The sequence below is a fragment of the Chenopodium album genome, chromosome 14 (genome assembly GCF_948465745.1).
Source record: "Chenopodium album chromosome 14, dcCheAlbu1.1, whole genome shotgun sequence".
Lineage (NCBI taxonomy): Eukaryota > Viridiplantae > Streptophyta > Magnoliopsida > Caryophyllales > Amaranthaceae > Chenopodium > Chenopodium album.
Genome location: NC_137847.1, coordinates 43,399,203 through 43,424,560, shown reverse-complemented (window position 1 = coordinate 43,424,560; position 25,358 = coordinate 43,399,203). Strand labels below are relative to the sequence as shown.

The window sequence follows — 25,358 nt, the reverse complement described above, 5'->3', positions numbered from 1 at the left end:
CACCAGTTTGAGACGTATTTGTAACACCCAAAACACAACATCGATGCAGAGTCTACGAGTAGCCGTTACCCTATTGTGTAGCCTTATTTCAAAATAATTCCTACGAAGAAGCAGTAGTTATTGGAAGAAGAATATCCAATTGTTTAGTCCACTTGAAACAGTTGAAGAAAATGTGAAAGCTGACAAGCTTGAGGCGCCGAAAATGAATTAGTGTAGCTTGAATCAAAACACTTTTTAAATATCTTATCGGATCCTCGAGACCTACAATATTATTAACTCCTTGACCTTAAATGGCTCTCCTATTCTACGTACATTCATATCCAATCGATCGTCTGCTCCGCTCTTTTGTCCCATGTAATAGTAATGGCCACATTTATTAGATGTACTATCAGTGTTACATATTAGTTGTAAGTTTAGAATTTTTTATATCTTACAAATAATATCCTAAAGTTACAATTAATATATAACGGAGGTAATACATGACTACCCTATTTATATGCTTCCTATTTAATAGACAATACATTGTAATTTATAAACACACCATTGCATGTAATTTGTAATGTACTATGAAACTTGCTTATTGTTGAAGTACGGAGTATAAACCTTCCAAACAATATACGTAAGTGTCCTACATTAAAAAAAGAATAGAGAATTAAACACTTTATAAGGCTAAATGACTATTCCTTTTATTAGTTATTACCATATGATTTTGGAATAAAATATCCTTTGATTTTGTGAAGTGGACTCTTTGGTATGCCTAATCTGTTCAGCTTAATTTCAGTTTATTTCATTTCAATTTAGTTACTAATTTCTTTCTCTCATAAACAATTCATTTTAGCTCTATTTAGTTCATTTTAGTTCATCTCCAATCAGTTTAATTTAGTTCACTTCATTTTAGTTTAGAGAAGCTAGATAAGGTAAATAGTATGGTGCATGCATTGATGAGCACAACGGATTCATTAATAAAAAGCATGTGGAAGATTTATTATACTGTTAGAGAGATGAATGAGACTATCTTCCACTTGAATTTGTCTTTTCTTTGTTTGTTTGTCAATTGTCAGAAGGACTCATGCACGTTCCTGCATCTTTCAGTTGATATCATCATATACACATGTTTGGGTTTGTAGCAACTATGAAAGACATCAATGTAACCTAAGCCATTTACCATCATCATTCATTCATTCATTTCTTAGCGTTTTTGCCACACACTTGCCAATTTTGCATTTTGATTGTGTACAATTTTTATGCAAATTATAATTTTGCAGAAAACAAACAAAATAGTGGGGTTCGATGGAATGTTGATATATACTCCGTATAGCATTTGTTATACGAGTAGTAATGATTGTAAAGCGTACTCATGTTCATTTGAACTTTTTTTTTTTTTTTTTTCAATTCATTTCTATTTAATCAATTGCTTTTCTCAACAAGAAAAGACTAATTAATTAAGTCTTCTATTCATATTAAAAAGATAAGACTTAATCAAGAATAATTAAGTATAACCATGACTAATCAAGCAAGTTTGTTTAGATGTATATATAACATGAAAATTAAGCCTAATTAAATCTAAATAAGCAAAAGCTAACGAACGCTTTAAGGGCGTTGGAAAAGATAATCAAAAGTAGAAATATTAAATTAGAATGAGCATCAATTACACTAATTCGACGCGTGATTTTACCATGCATTCCCAAATTAATATCATTGTATGAAATATTTTAAATGTTTTTCCAACGCTCAAGGGGAGTTTGTTAATTAGCAAGATAATCCATCTAAATAAATTAAGTTTGAGTAAAAAGAACACACCATATTACAGAATATAAAAATGTTTCATCAATTTAGTTTACATTATTGACTCCAACTCTCATTTTTTTCATGCTACGTAATGTTGTCTCTGAGGCGTGTTGGCTCCGTAATCTTTTACTTGAGTTACATTGTCCTCTACGGCAGGCTACCATTGTTTATTGTGATAATGTCAGTGCTATCTATCTTTCTAGAAACCCGGTACAACACCAACGCACCAAACATGTGGAGATGGATATTCATTTTGTTCGAGAAAAGGTTGCTTTGGGACAAGTTCGGGTTCTACATGTTCCTTCTAGATATCAGTTTGCGGACATTTTCACTAAAGGCCTGCCACGAGAATTATTTCTGGAATTTAGGTCCAGTCTTAGCGTACGTTCTCCTACCGCTACAACTGCGGGGGTGTGATAGATATTATAGGATTACGATAATATTTGTCGCAGAGCTGGGATATATTGTATATTTTTTTGATATAGTTTGTACACTTATCATACTAGGTTTCCTAACAAGATTAGGATTAGGATTGTAACACTATATATTATGATCAATGGTACATACTCCAATCTGAGGAGTTTTCCCGAAATCTAACACGTACAAAACAAAAATGTTTCACTAGCTCCACTTCATATTGTCACAAGATCTTACATTCTCTATGGAATCGACTTGTATCCATTAGACCATTAATTAATACTAAACCTAAAGTAAGTTAGCGACAAAAAAGTTTCTATATTGCTATAACTAGAGAATAACACCCACTATTGTCACTATAGTTTAAAGAAACAGTATCTTAATTCCTTTTTTCTCGAGAACTCAACTACTACGTATTCATTATTTAAACACTATAATTTAAAAGATTTGTTATACTTTATCTATTATTTGGATGGTTGTAATTTAGGTTTAATTTCTAATCTTGGTTAGAATAAATTATCTGCATGTTTTCTCACGACTCCTCCGGAATAGGAGGAATGATCTCGTAAGTTGATGAATCCAATTTTGTTCAATATTATTTCACTTTTAATTTTAAAAGAAAAAGAGGACTTTTGATGTCAAGTTTTGACTAAGTGTACTATTAATTGAACACAAACCCCACAAAATGCAAAAACATGCAAAAAACAAATGCATAAAATTTCAAATTTATGAAGCGCTAAACTTGGGATCTCAACATCTCATGATTCGAGCAACCTAGGGACACATAGTATGGAACAAAATATGGAGCACAGTAAAGCATAAGAAGAATCAAAGATCTGAGCAACTAAATATCAAAGGAGGATTTCAAAAATAAATAAATAAATAAAAATAAAAATATCAAAGGAGAAGTTCAATTATTAATTTGATTGCTAAAATAATTAGATATTATCTTCATTAAAACAACGATTTCATATGACATCAGACAATTATGTGTATATGTTAGGGTCACAATCTATCTTATAGCTGGTATGTAATTGAAACCTTATGTAATCATTATAGTTCATATCTTGAATATCTTCTGGTATTAGAATTATGCTAATCATATGCAGCCTCGCACAAATTAGTGAGTAACATACTTTAATTGAGGAAGGCTAAAAGGATTTTCAAGCGGTCACCTGCAAGTTATCCTATTTTCAAATTTGAAAGGTGTAAATCTTATCACAAGAGGGGTTAGGGTAGCACAAAGGACAATTAGGCTTGACATGAATAAAATGGCCACCTCAAGTGTTAGTCCAAAAGGTCGCGGCCATGCATACTAAGGGGGGCTGCTGGCCCAACACATCACGGAACGTGAGTCAAGTTGTGCATGATCTTCATTCTGAGCGCGGCTTAACATAACTTTTTCTTATCTCGTTTCATACACCGGCACCTTGAACCCGAAACACGCTGACACAACCTACCACATCACGAAACACACAACCTAACACATGTACCTATATGCTTATTACTCCGTATTACTCATTGATAGACCAAACTTAGTTCGGCATTCAATTTTGGGCCTTTTTTGACATACCACAAAGTTATAAAAGCTGTACATCACTATTCATGAGTACGTTCGTTGTACATGTATCCAAACACTAATGTCACAAGATTATCTTACAATTTACAGTACATTAACAGAGAGTATTCCACTTTCTCTCATCATGAAATCATACATAATCCAGATCACATCGCTTTCAAGTTTCCCCTCGTGTGGGTCCACCCTTCTTCTTTTGCATAATCATCACTAACATGGTTTTTAATTGGACAGATTTCATATATTATGGCCCTACATTACTCCCACGCGCCACGACCAAACTTGCACCTTTCAAATGCGACACTATCATCAAAGGTCCATTCCCAAGGTTAAATCATCCTAATTAATTACTACTACTATTAATTAGATTTTCCCTATTATATTCATTGATTATTATTTTATTATCACTATTACTTGACTCTTTGTACTTTCACATTTGGTACTACCCTAAAAGTAATTCTAAAAGTAATTTTACCTAGGACATTTCCCTCTTTTTTATAGAGATACTTCTAGAAAAGTTATGGTTGATCTTAGAGATCAAGAGGATCTCTTCTTAATTACACTTTGCATAAACTTTACCTTCCTTTCGAAAATAAAGTTCGGACAATGATATGATATGTTGTCTCACGCTCTCAGCAATAAGCGGACAAATTATCTGAGCCACTGTTTATATTATGAGGTGCAAATAAAGTACAAGTTTCACTTTGTAGATTACATTTTACGTAACGCTAATGTTGTACTCGTTTACTTCACGTTAAATTTAAAAGACGAAAATTTGAAATCAAGGCTAAATGTAGGAGAAATTTAACTAAAATTATACAACTGATGCAGTAATATATAACCACATTCTCCTATTGAGTAATACTAAAACAAAATGTTTAACCATACTGTACACTTTAAACATTATACAACTATGCCAACCAATTCAAACTAATTTAAATTGGACCGTTGCTACTTGCCTTGCTACTACCACATTAATCATATTTATTTGCAAAAAATGGTAGACAACTAATTATGCCAAATTTAGCAAATTTTTTTTTTTCCTTCCATTTAAATTTTTTTTTATACATTTACCTATCCATGATAATAAAAGACCCTAAAATGATTAAAAAAAAACGCGGCGCGTGTACCTTATCGCTTTGCCGGAGAAAGATAAACGACACTCTGAACCACCGTTTTACCAATTTTAAACCCAGGAACCACCGTGAACGCCGCCGTCACATCGCCGGCGATGACGTCATCTTCTCCGGCGACGCTTTCCATATAAACCTCTGAAAAACGGCAATTTTTTCTCACCTGAAAAGCTACCGCCGGCGGATCGAAGCTGAACGCCAAGCAATGAAGCAGCCACACTCTTCGCGCCATCTCTGCGAAGAGAGAGAAGAATTCTGTTGCCGGAAATGCCCCTGAACTCACAACTTTTCTTTGATCTAAATTTCCAAAAAAAGAACACTCCATTTTTGGATGCATCAATTTTAGATACTTCCCTCTGCAAAATTTCGCAAAAGGGTATCTTGGGTTTTGTGTAAAAATCTGAGATGGTGTTAAAGATTGAAGTTTTCTGAAATTTTCGAAGAAAATCTGGGGGGGTTTTAAGGGTTGTTTGGTCCCCTCATCTGGGAGGTAAAAAGTATGATGATTAAACCCGTCAAACATTACCTGGGAAACGTACGATTCGAATGCAAATATTGTATGCTTAGATTTGGCGAACTTGGCGTTTGGTTCGATTGCTTTCGCAGCCAAATCAATGTCCCAGTTTTTTACTTCCATTTCGCGCACCAACTGTTTGACGAAATGCCTCAATGACCTTAGAACAAAATGAAGAACTCGAATGAAGTGACACTGATTTAATTCATTAAGTGGGGTGTTATTCGGAAGAGGGAATAAAACCCCACTTGAATTCAAGCGCTTTTCCAATGATTTGTTCGTCTTTGTTGTATCTTCTAGTTTCTTCCTTAACGAGGCGATTTCGGAGTCTTTTTGTTCCATTTTCCACTCCAATTGCTTCATTGTGATCTCGTATGTTTTGATGTTGCTTTGTTGTTCTTGAATCTCTGCCAATAAATTGGTAACATGGGGTGGTGGAAGATCTAATTTCTTGTTCAAATACCTCTGTTTTAGCTCAGACAATACAGTTAACTCGCTTACTAAAGCCTCATCAGCTGATTGTATAGCATCATTGTTGTAAGGAAACTGTGCACTTTGTAGCTCAGCATAAGCAGCTTTAAGTGACGACAAACTAGCAAAGAGTTTCGCAACTAGAGCTTCTTTAGCAGCTTTATTTCTAGCTGCTTGCTCTTGTTGTGCAAGATCACCAGAGTTGGATCTCTGGGATTTGGTTCGGGTCAATTTCGGTTCGGATTTAAAGTCTTTTAGACTAATGTTAAGCTCCTCAGAAAGGGTTCTAAGTTTTGGGTTTGGAGGAAATCTTGATGGGGTTTGAGGGTGTATACATTTCGAAAACGTTTTCGAAATTTTGCTTCTTGTTGATTCATTAGATGAAGGTTGTTTGATGCAATCCATATATAATTTGGGTTGCTATTTTATCTTTGGATAGAGAAAAATGTGTTAAACATGAGGAATTTTACAAAGTTTTCGTTACAAAAATGGAAAAAAAAAATACAAAGTTTTAGTGAAGAGTAAAGAGAAGCAAAAACAATCGAAGTGAGTGATTTTTGACCTTTATTTTGGGTGTGTTTTTGAGATTATAGCCGGAAATGAAGGTGCCAAAAAAAAAGTTGTGTTTAAAGGGCGGGAAACAAAAAGAAAGGTGGGGAATGGTTATGTATAAGAGAATATATGTGAAATTATGAGTCGTCTTTTATGACTTTTGGAATTTAATTTTTTAATTTTTGTTATTTATTTATTTTAAAAATATATTGGTAGAATACAAAGTAGTAGAAGAAGGATTTGATTATGGGAGGAGGACCCAGTTGGTCTGGTACACTAGCTTAGGTTGGATGATGGATCATGCATTCATGCTTCATGCAAGTTAATCCAAAAGAAAAAGGGAAACACAAACCAAGTTGTTGATTATCTAATGACTTTCCTTCTAAGCTTTTCTTTACCTAATTACCAATTTACCATGCTAATGTTTCATGGGCTATTGTCTTTTTATAGCTTTAACTATACTACAAGTTTGATTGTAAAACTACTCTATGGTATAGTTTAGTAACATGTTTGGTAGTTATAATAGATAAAGATGGATTTATTGTATTGAGCTATGTTTAGTTGATTGATATGTTGATTAAGTATATTACTCACAATGTCAGTACATTATTTTGATTGAATTCTTTTTTCATATGTCTCAAAATAGTTTTAAAACTCTTTACAATAATTTGTCAACTTTTATTGTATTACATACATGTATCTTATTTTGAATCCAGACTATTATCTCATCTTAAACAGATCTAACGCTTTTTCCTAGTTGGTTCGTTAGTGGGCTTTTCTTGTTTTCTTTTGTTGCTAGACTTGACTGCAAGGTCTTCATCACTTGGAAGTTAGAAATCATATATGTGATGGCGTATTTTGTTTCTAAGGTAGTGATCTCCATACCACAATGCAACTCTTGTACTTTTAAACTATTTCCTAATATATTAATTATGTTGGTGCACAAATCAAGATAATTAAAGAGAAAGCATTGATTTGACGAGCAAAATATAACACAACAATAATATCCATACATAGTTGTTACATAAATACATTCATGAATAAGAAAATTTTGTAAGCCATTGAATATCAGTATATGAGGAAATCTAAAACAAATAATATTAGAAATAATGATATCTAAGAGTAGCATCCAATTTTAAAATAAAAATTCAAATTATTCAATAATTTGCGACTGCAGCAGCCGTTTGTTGAGTTGCTGGGGTGCAATGAGAATAAGAAATAGCAGAGTAAACATGTGAAAAAGTGAGAGTGAGTCCAAAGATAAGTACATAACATCAATCTGAAGCTGCCACTTATTATTTAGCTTCTTCAATGATTCTCATACCATAATTCATCTTGCTCTTAGACTATTCATTTCATGCCTTCTTTGCTAATAAATTAATTTACTTCGAGATATAGACAAATTTAATGTTACAAATTATTGTTATTAAGATAGAAGAAAGATCCCTATGTATTAGTGAAGGGTTACATTTGACATATTTTATTGAAGCTAAGGGTTACGTAGTTGGCTAATTAAATATATGTTGGGAGTCTGAGAGTAGACCTGGTTAATGGACAAAGTAACCCAATAATAATAGAGTCAGGACCAAACTTATAGGTTCTTTAATTGATAAAGTCTTCAATGGACAGGATCTTTATTGGGTAGGGTCAATATAGGACCAAAATATTTGTCCAATTTAATACATAAAGAAAAATAGATAATGTAACTAGTCAAAAAAAAAAAAAAAAAAAAAAAAAAGATAATGTAAAGAATTTATATACATATTTTCGTATTCATATGTACTTAATTATAGCTTTGTTCAATGTTTATTTTAATCAATAGTTTGTTGGCCTGCCCATTATCGACTCGTGACCTTCATTAATAACCAGGTCTAGTTGAGAGTAGTGTAGTTACAGAAGGTTTTGTGTGTAGCTGGCCACACAGTGTGGCCAGCTAACACATGAAAAAGTAACCCCACCGAACAAATAACCCCTCCGACCTAGTAACCCTTGACGAACTAGTAACCCCTGTTTGGAAGTAGTAACCCTTGATCGGACCTAATAACCCCTGACGACCTAGTAACCCCTGACCGGACCTAGTAACCCCTGACCACTAGTAACCCCTGATCGACTGACCTAGTACCCTTGACCTAGTAACCCCTGACGGACCTAGTAACCCCTGACCAAGTAACCCCTAATCGACTTAGTAACTCCTGACCGAATAACTCTTGACCGAGTGGTAACCTCCAACCAAGTAACCCCTACTGACCGAGTAACCCCTTTTCATAAATTAATTTTAATTATACTATTTGAACATCAAATAAAGTTTAATTCTCCTTTAAAAAAAAAATAAAGTTTAATTTTAGAAAAAGTAGAAGAATTGAGGAGAAGGAGAAGGACAAATCAACCTACTGCTCTTAGTTTAAAATAGAGGAATTGATGAGATGGAGAAGAACAAATCAACTGATGAACAAATCAACCCCTATTGACCAAATCAACTCAAGAACAAACCTCTTTCTCGCTCCTCCTCCTCCTTGTTCTTCTTCTTCATGTAGTTTTACTTTCTCTCTCCTCTTTCTCTAATTCTCTGCAAATCTCAACCTAACCTCATTCTCTGACAAACAATAACAACAACAAACTACTCAAAATCGCAATTTTTGACGAAATTCAATAAAAAAAATGAAGCGAAATTTGGCACCCTTTAAATGTTGTTGATGATCTTAAGTTTAATCGCAATTTTTCACAGCAATTTGACACCCAATTTCTACAATTCTGGGCTTTAATTGCACCAATTTGGCAAAGAGGAGAGAGAAAATGGGTGGAGCAGGGATACGATGTGGTGATGCGTGATTTGGGTTGGAGAACAAGCTAAGAAAAGAGGAGAGAGAAGACTTCTAGTGTAAGATTTTTTTAAAAAAAAAAAAAATTGTGACTGGCCACACGGTGTGGCCAGCCACAAGTTTGTAGTGTAGTTTATATTGTACAATACATAGCATGTAATAATATATGAAATACTTGTAATAGTAAAGTAAATGGTAAATTAATATTGAGGTAATAAGGTTATTAACATTCTATTATACATTTATTATTTATACTAGTACATTACATATTAACGCATAGTGGTTTAAATATTAGTTCATTATATTATTTGTCTTAAATAGTAAAAATATTACATTGTAACATATTCTACTTCACAACCTGATCTACATGTTAACCTTATATAAGTATATAACAACAAAATCTTGATCCAAATTAAAATATATTAAAATTTGAGATTAGTCATAAGCTTGTTTTGATGTTGTAAAAAAAAAAAAAAAAAATCAGTAATAGTTGCTTAAACCTTTCTTTTTTAACTATCAAAAAATAAATAAATTCAATTAATTAAAATGAATTAACTAAAGAATTTATCATTGTAGAATTAGAGATAAGTATATATGTTTATGTTTTAATAGGGGTAGATGTATGGTTGAGTAGTTTAATTAGTCCTTTGTTTTTTGGCACTGTTCCAACTGTTTCTTTTGACTTTTGTTCTGTTAGGTTGATAAGAGTCAGTTTATATATAGAATGCAAGGTTATTATGTAGGGTTAGGACCTTGAAGAAACTATCTTACGCCTCCATACTCCATTTGATCTTTCTCATGGAATCAAATTCTGATAGAAACAAAATTTGAGAATGTTTATCTTGATAATTTGAATGCTGAATTTCACATGGTATCAGAGCAAAACTAAGTCTGATATGTTTTGATCCGAAATCAAACATTTTTTCCCAGATTTAATACTCAGAAATTTCGCCTATTTTAATCCTCTCTAGTAAAGATGGTCGGTGGTGATGCTGAGAACAATGGAAGATCGGTGGTACCATACGCTGACCCTTATTATCTAGGGAGCTCATATAGCTTCAACACACCTTTAGGAGTGATTATTTTCTATGGAAAAAATTACAACAACTAGTGCAGAAGTGTGAAGATGGCCCTCGGATTGAAGAACAAGTTGGGGTTTCTTGATGGTAAGATTCCCAAACCTGAATTAACTTCATCAAATTATAATAAGTGGATGAGGAATGATTATATGGTTAGATGTTGGTTGTTTGCTACTTTTACAACCACTATAGCTGAACAAATGCTCTTAGTCAACTCTGCTAAAGAATTTTGGGATGAGTTGAGTGAAATGTATGGTCAGTCTAATGCACCAGAACTATACATGTTGAAGAAAGAATTAAGTGACTTAGAACAGAACAATTTAACCGTGTCTGAGTATATGGGGAAACTGAAAGGATACTGGGGAATAGGAAACATAGAAGGATTTCCTCTATGCAATTGTGGTGCTATAGGAAAGTGTACCCTGTGATGTAGTGAGGAAGATGGTTGGGAGAGAAGAGAAAAATAGAGTAATTGAATTTCTCATGGGGATGAATGCCGGATATGATGTTCAAAAACATAATATCATAGGAATGGACCCTTTACCCACTCTGAACAAGGCTTATCAATTAGTCTTGCAAGTAGAGAAACAGAAAGAAATATCTGGTTTGATGTTGTCTGGAATGGAAGCAAGTGCATTACTTGCAGGAAAGCAGCACATGAGTTATCCTCATCAAAGAAGCAATTTTGGAAGCAATGGATATCAAAAGAGAGATAGTAAGGAGGAGAAGAGTAGGAAGAAATGTGAACATTGCAAGTTCACAGGACATCTATAGATGAATGTTTCAAGCTTCATGGTTACCCTTAATGGTACACAAAGCTCAAATCTAAGGGAGTGAAGATTGGGAAATATGCGGAAACGTAAATGCTACTATTGAAAATGGAGCACTAGATAACCCACTTGAGATTGAGAGTTCTGATGATAACCATTGCAAAGGTTCTAAACCTGATGCAGAGATAGTAAGTGCAGTAGTGCAGGAGGTGCTAAGAGCAATGAGTCAAAAGCATCAACCTGGAAGTAGCTCGGGAATCAAGAACATGTGCAACTTTGCAGGTATAACATCCAACTTAAATGCATGTTCTTACTATGATATGTATGATAAGAATTCTTGGATAATTGATTCATAAGCTTCTAACCATGTGGCTAGTAGCAAAGATTTTTTTGCTGAACTTAGAAATTTGAGCAAAGAAGTGACTATTGGGTTGCCTGATGGGAATGCAAGAACTGTGAAATAAATTGGAACAATTGTTTTAAGTCCTGAGATTACGCTTTAAAATGTCTTATACATGCCAGAGTTTAAGCATAATCTTCCTTCAGTAAGCAAACTAGTAAGAAATGGAAACGTAAAGGTGTTGTTTACTGATGGTGGATGTTTGTTTCAGGACCCTTCTAGAGGACGAATCCTTGGATATGGGAAGGAGAAAGGAGGATTATTTAAACTAATGATAGTTGGAGATTCAGAGAGGTTGGAGAAGATGAATGCTGAAAATTGTAGGAATCTATAGGTACTACGCAGCGGAAATAACATACATGAATCATATTCAATAAAGTACCTAATCCCAAGAATCGCATGCATAACACACAAGACACATAATCATACCTTTGAAGCGTGAATTCCACGTAGCTATTCGACAGGCAAATCAGGGAGAGAATAGAGCCCCAAGTGTTGCTCCTCTACTTAGTCCACGAGATTCGAACGATCCGTCCACCAATACTAGATTGGTCGAGTGATTGAGGAAAACCGCGATCACCACCTTTTCGGACAACCGACCACCGCACGAACCACCACCACCACGAGACACCACCGTGCGCCGGGAGGAGGAGAGAGCCGTGAGAGAGGGAGTATGAGAGGGGTTTGGTTTCGTGTTTGCTAATTAGGGTTTGATCTAAATGATCAGTTAATTCCTTACCTGCAAACCTAGGCACCTAGTCTATTTATAATCTCATTATAATTAGACTAGGGCACGAAGCCCAATAGCCTCTCAAAGCCCCTACATGGCCGGCCACCTAGAGAGATGAGGCCCATGATGGGCCTCGTCCTCTAATGCTCGATCTAGCCCCTTTGTGTGACCTCATAGGATCCGTCCAATTGGGCTTTGGCCTATTTTACTAGTCCAAAGATCGTAAGTACCTCTAGCTATGGCAAAACGACGACCCAAATGTCCGAACTTAATTATCTCCATAATTTGATCCAATTATATATCTAGTAATTGCACACGACGAAGACATAACTCCTTCAATCTCCCACTTGTCTGAGACAAGGGTGCAATATTCAAATTCCTTAAGTCAATGTATATGTCGATTTGATAATATGATTGCATCACATGTCGAGATCATATTAATCTACAAATCGTTTCTTGAAATCTGAGTTAGAATTACAAAACCAAATGATTACTGAGTAATGCATTTGAACGCGGCCACGTATTTTCTGAATTCTCCCTCTTCAAGCGGCCATGACACATTTCCTAATTTAATAGGTAGACTCTATCCAATCTTGTGGCAACAAGCCTCCCACTCAACTTCTGAAATAACCGGGAAACATCCTTTATAATCTCCAGTTACGGGTAGACGTTTGAATGTACCACAGTTATAACATCCATTGAATGAAATCAATGTTCCACTCATGTCAAAGGAATCCACTAATATATACGGAAGCTCTATACTTGAACTTCAAAGTAGGTCAATAGTTCAATCATGCATCATTCATGCATATCCAAGTGATTGATCGAGCATCACTGTGCCCCTATAGCCCATGAAACCGAGCTATCCAATCAATCTTACATGCTAGTCCATTTATTGAAATCATTTATGTCCACTTTAATGATTTCGAACTAGGAACTTAAATAATATACGGATTTTGTTCACCTGTGGAGTTTCATACACCAGGTCTCTATCTGATAGATAACCTGATGAGCCCATCAATCCATAATTATTTTGGACATTTTATTTAATTTCAAAACCATAATTAAATAAGAGAAATAATAATTTCTGTTTTAAACATAATTCTGCAAATTGATGTATTTTCTCATGTAATATGTTTCCACAAACATACACAACTTAAAATTACATAATTTGCTTCAATCCAAGACTTTAATATGACTTTCATACCTTTGTCTATGGAAGGGGTTTAGTGATTTCTCACTCATAATAAAACTTCGCAGAACGTGACCTTCCGCCGGTCAATGATCTCATAACTGAGGCGATATTTTATATCCATTTGTTTGGATTTGTAATGTGACCCTGGCTCCTTTGTTCTTGGGCAAAGGTGATCCTTTAGTCATATTACATTTTAATCCGAACTTCCTCTAAAACTATCCGACTATAGCTTAATACACATATTCTGACATTGAGCATGCAATAGTGCTCTGCTTTGAACTTTTCAAGCTCACTGTATTTCTCCATACTGACAAAATTGTGCGTCTAGATCAAAATCTAGAGTCATCTTGCCTGTTTGGAGAGAACTCGCATTCGTAAAACTTTTGACAAACTTGTTTACCTTTAACACCATAAACTAGACAAATTCCTTTAGTGCTTCTCAAGTACTCAAGGATTTGTTCTTGGTAACTTTCCGTATGCTTATTCTGTATTTGCTTGAAACTTGCTACACATGCACAAGTCATATGTAACAACTTGCTTTGTACATTTCATGGTACATGTAATGGTCCCTTTTGCAAAAGCATTAGGTCCACTGCCTTTACAACTCAACTCAACTAGCTTTTAAGGCACTGAGTTTTACTGAGTGTAAAACCATGAAACATGGGAAGAGATCCTCTCTTAGAATCTTGCATCTTGAACTCGTCAAGAACCTTATCAACATAAGTCTCTTGATTTGGTCCAGTCATCCTTCAAGATTCACTTTGTGGATTTTGATTCCCAATATGTACTCAACATCTCCTAAGTCTCCCATATAGAAACAATCTTTCTAACCATTGCTTGACTTATTCAAGCATTGATATATCGTTTCATATGAACTGTATGTCAACTACATACTAGACTAAGAAGACCAATTGCTCCCACTAAACTTCTTGTTTGTACAAGATTTCTTTTCATTCTTCCAAGGTAATCAAACTGTTTGATTTCCTAATGAATATTTCAACTCCTTAATGCTTATTTCAATCCATAAATGAATTTCTGAAGTTTGCAAAACTTTCTAGGAATTTCTGGAATTCAAAAACTTAAGTTGTATCATATACATCCCATCCGTCAAGAACATTTCATGAAGGTGATTTTGATTTCCATAACTAGAAATAATCCGAATAGGCTTACATGACTAATAGGTTTGACCCTATTTGTAAGACTATCATGGACTAGCACATCTTTACAGACATGGAGTCCATTCTGGATTTCTTAGCCTTAAGCCATTTCCTGAGTTGGCACTTGTCCAAAGCTTGCTTGTAGGTATGGATTCCAACCATTCCAATAGGAAAATTTTAGAATCCACCTTTTACTAGAATTCCAACAAACTGTTTGTTTTAATCCTAAGTAACCTACGATAGGTGTGAGCGACAATAGAATTATTCTCTTCAACTCTTTGAAGCCTTTCATTCTAGTAGGACGATAGAAGTCTCGCTAGTTGAATTAGCTTGCTTCGACACACGTTTTATCAAATTAGCTGATTTCATGCGCATTCGTCTCTAATGTAGTGTTATCTACATCCCTTTGTTGCTCGTCTCGAATCTCATCGAGATCTAACTTTACTCCCACTTGGCTTTGTAGGAAGACATTTCTTTCTATAAAGACACTATCGCGAGCAACAAACATTTTGTTTTTACGCGATTGTAGGAATAATACCTCTGATTTAGGGTTTATGATGTCATCTTTGTAAACATTTTACATAGATTTCATATTCCCTCAATCCTGTTTAGAAAAGATTATTTTGGAACATTTCCAGTCTTTCTACTGCTTTGGTGAAGTTTCTGTTTAGTATATTCGCAATTGTTGTTGTTCTAATGCATATCCTCAAAACGATATTTGTAAATCATTAAATCTTGGATCGAACCATGGCAAGCAAAGTTTGATTCCTGCTTTATACATACATTTTAATTGTAATGTTCCTGGATTGTGAACTAATTCAACAATTCCTTTAGATGATCATTTGTTTTGAGTTAAATATTTATTACAACAATCATATTGTGGTGCTAAATTGTTTATCTCAAACTTGATTTTACATTTCACTTTTGGAATTTTGAACATTTCAATGATTCCAACTTTTATTTCATTAAGTAATTATCGACATATTTGCTTAAATCGTTAATAAGAGCAATGAAATAGTTAAATCCTTTTGCTATATCTTGAACTTATGGTACACACACATCATATGTTTGTGTTCCAAAAGGTCATTTTAGCTCTTTTACCCTTTCAACTAAAAGGTAACTTGGTCATTATACCTTATCAAGCATGACTTCTAATTCTTAAGTGATTCATAATCATATAAGAGTAAGAGTCCATCCAAAACTTTGGATGTGCAAATGGTTTATGTGACCTAACTTTACTTTGTTATAAGTATGTTTGCTTTGAATCATCTAAATTTACTTTGTGATCTACATATATCAATGTCATAAATAAAATTAACTCATATCTAGCAAAATGAAAACAATTTATTACCTTGGTCATGGATCAACATTTGTCCAAGCCAAGTAAAACAAATCAGTATTCAAAACAAGAAAACCGAAATATTGTCTCATCAAAAACTGGAAATAGTTCTAAATGTCATGATAAACTAATCAGAAATTAAAACTATGAAGCTATCTCTGGCCACTCAAATACTCCTAGTGCACCTTCAAACTCCATCTCCATGCTAGCTTCACTTGCTTGCAGTTCCTGTGCAACATCATAATGTTAAGCACTGCAACTTGGTATCACATACCTTAGTGAAAGTTAAAATGATTATAACTTAATACCTGAGGTTGATGCTCCATTCTTCTTCTTGAGGAAATCAAGGTATTTCTGGCAATTGCGTTTCCAATGCCCCTTCTTCTTGCAGTAAAAGCATTCACTCTCACTTGCAACTTTGGGTTTTGGATTCGCCTTAGGCTTTTCAGGAGCCTTGGCAACTTGCTTGCCTTTGCTCTTGGCACTAGCCTTTTGCCCCTTCTTCTTGAACCCCTTTCCCTTTTGAATCATAAGAACTTCCTTCTTAGGTTCCTTAGGGATTTGTTTCTCAGCACTAACCAGCATTGCATGCAATTGACTCATAGTCTTTGCATTCGCAGTCATGTTAAAGTTCATGATAAACTGGTTGAAACTTTCTGGAAGTGAATGGAGAATGATGTCTGTTGCCAAATCATCACTAATTGGGTACCCCAGTTTCTCCATACTTTGAATTAGGCCGATCATTTTGAAAACATGATCATGAACTGTGGCACCCTTCTCCATTCTACAATCCATAATCTCACGATGAAGCTCATACCTTTCAACTCTAGCTTGTTTCTTAAACAAAACTTTGAGCTCTTCCATGATTGAATAGGCATCCAGGTCCTCAAAACGCTTTTGAAGACTAGGTTCCATAGTAGCAATCATTAAGCAAGTGATAGGCATAGCTCTATCATGAGCTTCCTTGTGCTTCTTGATATCTGCCGCAGTTGGATTTTCTGGCAGAGGTCCTGGTAATGGGGTATCAATGATATCCTCCTTACCCTCAGATTTCAGAACAAGCCTTAGCATTCTTTCCCAGTTGGAAAAGTTTTCCCCTGTCAACCTATCCTTTTCAAGGAATGGTCGCAAATTGTAAACGTTGTTGTCATTGTTATTACGGCTACCCATCTATGTCAAAATAAGGCAAAGTTTAAAATTATGTTTAATAAATTAAAGTACCATAAAACATTCATTTGGTAACTTTAAAACACTTTATTCAATAATTAAATGATCCCAATTGAATTTTAAGTGATTCCAAGATCCTTTATTTGTGCAATAATTGACCGGACTGAGGCCCTGCCATCAACCATTACATTTTCAAGGTGAGTAAACTCTTTACTGATTACAACTCTTGTAATTCTTGGTTGAATAATTAACCATCACATGTTTAATTATTACCCTTAGCTTCAAGGTTCTAAACTGATCTTTAGGTAACCTTGTTGAATATAACCAATTAAAAGTGTAGATGTGCGGTCCTACCCCCACTTCCCCAAGATATATTATGATGCTCTGCTGAGGCCGACCCATCACAAACGATCAAGGTTTTCGTCGGGTTTTTAATTGGGAAAGCTGTATCAATATTTCTGGGATCTAGATTTATTATGTTGTGATTGTATAGTGAACTCTAGCGCATCATCAAGCAACATAAATAAACCTAAACATGCATAATCTACTAATGCAATAAAACATGACATAGTATGGCCCCTTAGTCCTAAGAAAACTAGAAATAAAATGCTCCCACTTGAATCATCATGGATCTTCATCCACCTTGCTCCTTTGGGCCTTCACTTCATGGGCTTCTTTTGGGCTAACACCATTTAAATAACTATTCTATTTACATTAAATAAAAGTTATGAAAATACTCAACGGTACGCAGACCGTATTTAGATTACAAAAATACATCACGATACGCAGATCGTATTTAAGAATCTATGGGCCATACTAGTCTATATACAGCAACATAATATCATATATTATAAAAATGCCATATAATAAATCACTCAACATGCTTGTCTAAACTATAACATCTGATGATCATAATAAAGACAACGCATTTCCTAAAATATCTTATATTTTAATCATAATTAGATAATATCATATATTATTCATGACGGTTAATAAAATATCATATATTTAATTTAGTCATGAGATAGAATCAAATCATATTTTAATCTAGAAAGATAAAATCATATTTAATCTTCCATGATTATCCTAATTTAGGAGATTCTATCCTAATTACTAGCCAATCAAATAATTTTAAAATCAATTACATCCTAATCTAATTATGGGATAATCACATTATTTAAATCAATTATTATCCTTTTGGAATATGCTCAGAATATCCTCATCAATCTTATCCTTAATTAACCACTTTAATTTAGGATAATTATCAAAATAACAAACTAAATATGGATAATATCAAATATAACAACTTTTGAATATTTGATTTTATCCTTAAACAAAAGATATTATCCAAATAAAACCAACTTTATCTTTTAAATTAAAAGATCATATTTTGAAAATATTTTAACTTATCCAAAATAAAACCGATTTTATCCCAAAATAATTCGTAATTATCCTGAAATAAATTTTTAAAACAGAATTTTTTTTTTATGAAATTATCGCAACCACCAACGCCGGCCACCGTGGTTGGCTAGCCGAAGCTAGCCACGGTGGCTGGCTGCCGTGACAGCAGCCACTGCCGCAAAGGGCAGCAGCATGGAGCTGCTTTGCTGGGGCTGCAGGCCACCGTGTGTGGCCAGCCGAGGCTAGCCACGGTGGCTGGCTGCCTTGCAGCAGCCACTGCCGCGCAAGGCAGCAGCAGCACCCAGCTGGCAGCCGCGGCAGCAGCCGTGCAACGGTTGCACGCTGCTGCCCACAGCCACCCTAGACCGCCGCCCTCCCTTCCCCTCCCTCTTGGACGCCACCTGGTCGGCAGCCGCCGTGGCTGCGCCACCCAGCCGCGGTTGCCGGCCAAAATAATTTTTTTTTTTTTTTTTTTTGTGTTTTAATTTAATTAAAATAACATTTATCCTAATTAAATTAAATTAGTCCATAAGATTAAAATTAAATCATATTCAATTTTAAAATAGGGTTCATCATAAAATTAATCCCAATTTAATTTTAACTTTTAAAATTAAATCTATGATCATACATAAAACATTTTTATGCATAATTCAACCTAATTAAAATTATGAAACATAAAACGATTCGAATAAAACCATAATCAAGCACAAAAATCATATTTTAGGGCTTGGAATTTTCGAAATTTAGGGTTAGGGTTTTCGAAATTTTCGAAATACTAGGGCATAATTCGGTCTCTTTATGGCTATTTGAGCATAATTAAATCGCATTTAACCGATTCCAAAAGTTTAATCACATTAAAATAATAATCGAACCATAATTAAATTAATTTCTCCCTCTTAATTGATTATAAAATTATCGTGGACATCAAATAATGGTATTATTATGATCTAGCGCGTTAATGCAAGAGGCTAACTGATACCACTGTAGGAATCTATAGGTACTACGCAGCGGAAATAACATACATGAATCATATTCAATAAAGTACCTAATCCCAAGAATCGCATGCATAACACACAAGACACATAATCATACCTTTGAAGCGTGAATTCCACGTAGCTATTCGACAGGCAAATCAGGGAGAGAATAGAGCCCCAAGTGTTGCTCCTCTACTTAGTCCACGAGATTCGAACGAGCCGTCCACCAATACTAGATTGGTCGAGTGATTGAGGAAAACCGCGATCACCACCTTTTCGGACAACCGACCACCGCACGAACCACCACCACCACGAGACACCACCGTGCGCCGGGAGGAGGAGAGAGCCGTGAGAGAGGGAGTATGAGAGGGGTTTGGTTTCGTGTTTGCTAATTAGGGTTTGATCTAAATGATCAGTTAATTCCTTACCTGCAAACCTAGGCACCTAGTCTATTTATAATCTCATTATAATTAGACTAGGGCACGAAGCCCAATAGCCTCTCAAAGCCCCTACATGGCCGGCCACCTAGAGAGATGAGGCCCATGATGGGCCTCGTCCTCTAATGCTCGATCTAGCCCCTTTGTGTGACCTCATAGGATCCGTCCAATTGGGCTTTGGCCTATTTTACTAGTCCAAAGATCGTAAGTACCTCTAGCTATGGCAAAACGACGACCCAAATGTCCGAACTTAATTATCTCCATAATTTGATCCAATTATATATCTAGTAATTGCACACGACGAAGACATAACTCCTTCAAAAATAAAGATCTAGATGTAGATTTATGCACTGGAAAAGTTTTGAATTGTAAATCCAAGAACAATTTAGAATTAATTCATGAAAGATTAGGGCATACTTCTCTGTCTAAGATGAGACACTTAACCTTTTGTGACTGTAAGAGTTTAAATGAGTATTTTTGTGATACTCGTTCTTTAGAAAAACATCATAAATTTCCTTTTACTCCTAGTGCTTCTATTGCAAATGAAATTTTTGATTTGGTCCATATAGATCTACGGGGTCCTTATAGAACTCAAGCAATTACATGGGCTTCTTATTTTCTCACAATCTTAGATGATAACTCTAGAACAACTTGGACATACATGTTGTTCAATAAAGAGCAAGTGAAAGGAGTTTTGAGAGATTTTCTAGCATATGTAGAGAATCAGTTCAAAACTAAAGTGAAAGTGATGAGAAGTGATAATGGGACAGAGATATTTCAAAGAGAATGTAATGAGATATTTAAAAAGAATGGGATTTGTCATTAAAGGAGCATTGCAGGGGTGCCGCAACAAAATGGGAGAGTAGAAAGAAAACATAGACATTTGATCGAGACAGCTAGGGCAATCAAAATACATGCAGGGATGCCAAACAATCTCTGGGGTGAATGTGTTTTGGCTGCCACGCATATTATTAATTTATTACCATCTTCTGTCTTAGGATGGAAAACTCCATACGAAAAGTTAATGAAGAAAGCTACAAGTTATGAACATTTGAGAGTTGTAAGATGTCTTTGCTATGCTCCAAATGTTCATAAAAAAGGAGACAAATTCGCACCTAAAGGTGAAAAATGAATTTTTTTTTAAGTTATCCTGCAGGACAGAAGGCGTACAGGGTTCTCGAACTAGAGTCCAGAAGAATATTTGTGGCAAGAGATGTGTTCTTTAAGGAAAATATTTTCCCGTTCAAGCAATCTGCAGAAGAGCTTGCTAAATTGCCCATCAGTATGATAGTTCTTCCTGAACTTTCATTTGATGATGAGAATGATACACCAATTCCCGAATTTTTTGATTCAAGTCGTGAAGAGAGATTGAATGCAGAAATTGAAGAAATAGAACACACTAATCAAGAACAACAGCTTGAGCAAGAAATGACAGAGAATGTACAAGGGAACTTGCAAAATACTGCAATACCAGACGAACAAGCAGAACCAATTTTGAGACCATCCAGAAGCAGTAGAGTTCCTTTGAAATTCAAAGAATATATATGAGAGTGAATATTTGAAGAATAAGAGAAGACAATAGAATGATGGTGAAGGAAATGCAAATTTGACGTTTGCAGATTTGGATAATCTAAACTACTATAATTTAGATTATCGAGTTTCGTTGAATAATGTTATGAGAGTGAAAGAGCCATGCAGTTACAAGGAAGCATCTATGGATGCGGAATGGGTAAATGCTATGGAAGAAGAATTTGAGGCAATAAAAAGGAATGGGACTTGGGAAATAACAGACTTACCTCAGGGACACAAAGTTATTGATACAAAGTGGGTATTTAAAGTGAAGTTCAAGCCTGATGGAAGTATAAAAAGATTGAAAGTAAGGCTAGTAGTGAGAGGAGACAAGCAAATTGCTGGAAAAGACTACAAGGCTACCTTTTCACCAGTAGCAACTGTGAGAATACTTATTGCACCCGCCACTCAGCAAAATTGGAAGCTACACTAACTAGATATAAATAATGCTTTCTTAAATGGAATATTGGAAGAGGACGTCTATTTAAAGATACCAGAAGGATACAAGGGAGTACCAGCAGGGAAAGTATGCAAATTAAAGAAAAGTTTGTATGGGCTCAAGCAAGCATCTAGGCAATGGAATTTGGAATTAAAAAGGTTATTGTTTGAGCACAAATTCAGACATTGTCAGAGAGATAACTCAATGTTATCATAGAGAAACATAAAAGAAATTGTATAATCCTGGTATATGTAGACAATTTGATCCTCATAGGCAATGATGAAGAGTCAATAGAAGAAATGAAGAAGATATTGGATTCAGATTTCTTTGTAAAGGATCCGAGAGAATTAAGATATTTTTTGGGCATTGAGGTAGAAAGGAGTGACAGAGGGACAATGATCAATCAAAGAAAATATGCACTTGATATAGTGAAAGATGTAGGAATGCAAGATTGCGTTACAACTAAATTTCCTTATCCTAAAGGAATCAAGCTCAGCAATGATGAAGGAGAGATGTTAGAGGATCTTGAGTCTTATAGAAGACTGGTTGGAAGGCTATTATACTTGAACTTAACAAGACCAGACTTAACCTTCTCAATTCAGCAGTTAAGTCAGTATGTTAGTTGTCCTAGAAAACCTCACTTAAAAGCTACTTTACATGTGGTCCGATATCTCAAAGGGACAATAGATTTGGAGTTGTTTTATCCTAGACAAAACGAACACATTTTATTTGGTTACAGTGATGCAGATTGGGGGAGTTGCGCGCATAGTGCCAGGTCTCTTACAGGGAACTTCCTTAATCTCTTGGAAGATCAAGAAACAAAAAGTTGTATCTAAGTCATCATGTGAGGTTGAGCTTTGAAGCATGTCCCAAACTACTAGTGAATTGGCATGTGTTGCAGGGATCTTTGAAGATCTAAATATTGATGTTCCTCAGCCTATCACTTTGTTTTGTGATAACAAATCTGCACAATACATCGCAGAGATTCAAGCTTATCATGAAAGAACAAAGCATCTCAAACTTGATTGCTACTATATTAGAGAGAATATAGATGCAGGCTTCATCTCCACTTCTTATGTGAAGTCCCCACTTCAACTTGCTGACATTCTCACAAAATCATTACCTTCTCGGCATCATGATTTTCTTAGTGCCAAGTTAGGACTTGTGACTTTATCCCAAGTCCAACTTGAAGGGGGGGTGTAGAATTAGAGATAAGTATATATGTTTCTGTTTTAATAGGGGTAGATGTATGGTTGAGTAGTTTAATTAGTCCTTTATTTTTTAGCATTGTTCCAATTGTTTCTTTTGACTTTTGTTCTGTTAGGTTGATAGGAGTCGGTGTATATATAGAATGCAAGGTTATTATGTAGGATTAGGACCTTGAAGAAACTATCTTACGCCTCCATACTCCATTTGATCTTTCTCCAGAAATCAAATTCTAATAGAAACAGAATTTGAGAATGTTTATATTGATAATTTGAATGCTGAATTTCACAATCATTCACAATAATATTTAGGGTCATAAAATAATTGTCTTATACAAACATATATTTGATGATACATATGCAAGTTACTAAGAAATAATATTTAGGGTCATAAAATAATTGTCTTATACAAACATGTATTTGATGATATATATGCAAGTTACTAAGGAATGAAATCGTGACAAAATCATAACGTTTTGCATGAAAACTGGTTTAGAATTATTTTTTTTATATATATTTTTGTTTTTTCAACTTTATTATTTGACTTATTTTTCATGAGGTATCATAATTAAATCTATATGCAACCATTTGAAATTTGTTGAGTTTTTCTATTAGCATGTCTAATCTTATTATTAGGGTTGGTGGAGTGCACGGCGGAAGTAAAATTAAAGAGGTAGAAATTGTGAAAATAATTAGGAGAAAGATAAATAGAGGCAAAATAAATAGTAGAAAAGAATTGGACGCATAATATTAAACGTGGGAAAAATTATCAAAAAATCTATGAGCGAATAGCATCGAAAATAATCCAATCCATTATATGATATATGAAAATAGGAGAGTATAAGAATGAGGAGGGTAGAAAGGCTTATGCATATGTATGGCTTTTTTTGTGTGTATGTACCTTTATTAAATGCCAAAGACTCATATTTATATTTGAAGATGGAGCTTGGAAGAAATGGCCGGCAGATTCCAGAATTTCTTTCATTACTCTTATATCCATAATATTCTATAAAGACGCATGAACCATGTATTCTAGTTGTTTCTAATGTCAAGAATTTTCTAGGATGATAAAATAGCTAATTCTAGAGATAGAAAATATGGGCAAGGACTAACTTTGCTTGATTTTTCCGAAAACATCTAGACTATGCATAAATACTCCACTTAAATAACGGGGTTATAAAATTTGGGCCACACCCAACACTTATTTTATCTAAAATAAATGAATTATTATAGAACACATCCCTATCTTAGCTTTTTTTTTTAAAAAAAAAAAGTATGAGATACTTATAACTCTTTTGAATATTGTTTGGACAATTATACCCTCTCAATGTTTATTTACCTAGTATAATTGCCCCATTAATGTTAATTAGTTTTTTTTAAATCGCTTAAGAATAGTGTACGGATATTTATACCCAAAAATATTTGTTTATATATTTACCCTCATTAATGCTACTAACAACTAAAGTTGTCATGTAAGGCCAAATCGAAAGAGCTTCCCAAATATTGCTAGCTATGGTGCCAATGACTATATAATTAGGCAACTTATATTAGCTCTAAGGAGTAAGGGCTATACATTTTTCATTCCTTAATCAAAGGGCTAGCTATAAAGATTTCTTAATCAAACGATATAATCAACTTGTCTAGACAAAAGAACAGTATAAAAAAGCAATACATATGTTTGTCATGAACAAAAAAACATGAAGGCTACTAATGCAAGATAAAATGCTTTAGTAAAACTAATTAAAGAGGATTTGAGGAGTAAGTAATACTAAAGTGTAAACGACCTTCACTATTTATTTCACTAAATCCCTTTACTCCTAAGTCCTAATCAATCCTGAATCTCTGCCTATATATATATAGCTTCTCCAATATATATTTAATTAATTAAATTTAATTTTACTGGGATTTGTTTACTAACTAATTTATTTGATTGTTTCAAAAAAAAAAAAAAAAAAAAAAAAAAAATCTTCTAACAATACTTATCCATCGAGTGCTATCTTTTGCTGATATGCAATGACTATTCTTGTCTAACACTCAATTATACAACTAGTTGTATAATTGCTTTTGCTCCCAATTAATGATATGCATCAAACCTTATACACATTCATTTAACTTCAAACTCTATATTCCCCACGGTCACGTAAGTAAGCTATTTTGAAAAACGCAAGAAAAAGTTGTCAAATTTTCTAATATGTAGAGATCATATAGAATAAAGTATTACTTGCG

At 34.4% G+C, this 25,358-nt stretch overlaps 2 protein-coding genes across 2 annotated transcripts; one reads left to right on the top strand and one right to left on the bottom strand.

The window, feature by feature from the left end:
- Positions 1 to 4,634: 4,634 nt before the first annotated feature.
- LOC145579279 (protein GRAVITROPIC IN THE LIGHT 1-like) lies at positions 4,635 to 6,620 on the bottom strand. The gene has a single exon (XM_081636523.1). The coding sequence runs from the start codon at positions 6,302 to 6,304 to the stop codon at positions 4,913 to 4,915; it is 1,392 nt and encodes a 463-aa protein (XP_081492649.1). The 5' UTR covers positions 6,305 to 6,620; the 3' UTR covers positions 4,635 to 4,912.
- A 3,776-nt stretch (positions 6,621 to 10,396) lies between these two features.
- Positions 10,397 to 10,777, top strand: LOC145578105 (uncharacterized). The gene has a single exon (XM_081635496.1). It carries the CDS (start codon positions 10,397 to 10,399, stop codon positions 10,775 to 10,777), a length of 381 nt encoding a protein of 126 aa, XP_081491622.1.
- Positions 10,778 to 25,358: the final 14,581 nt, after the last annotated feature.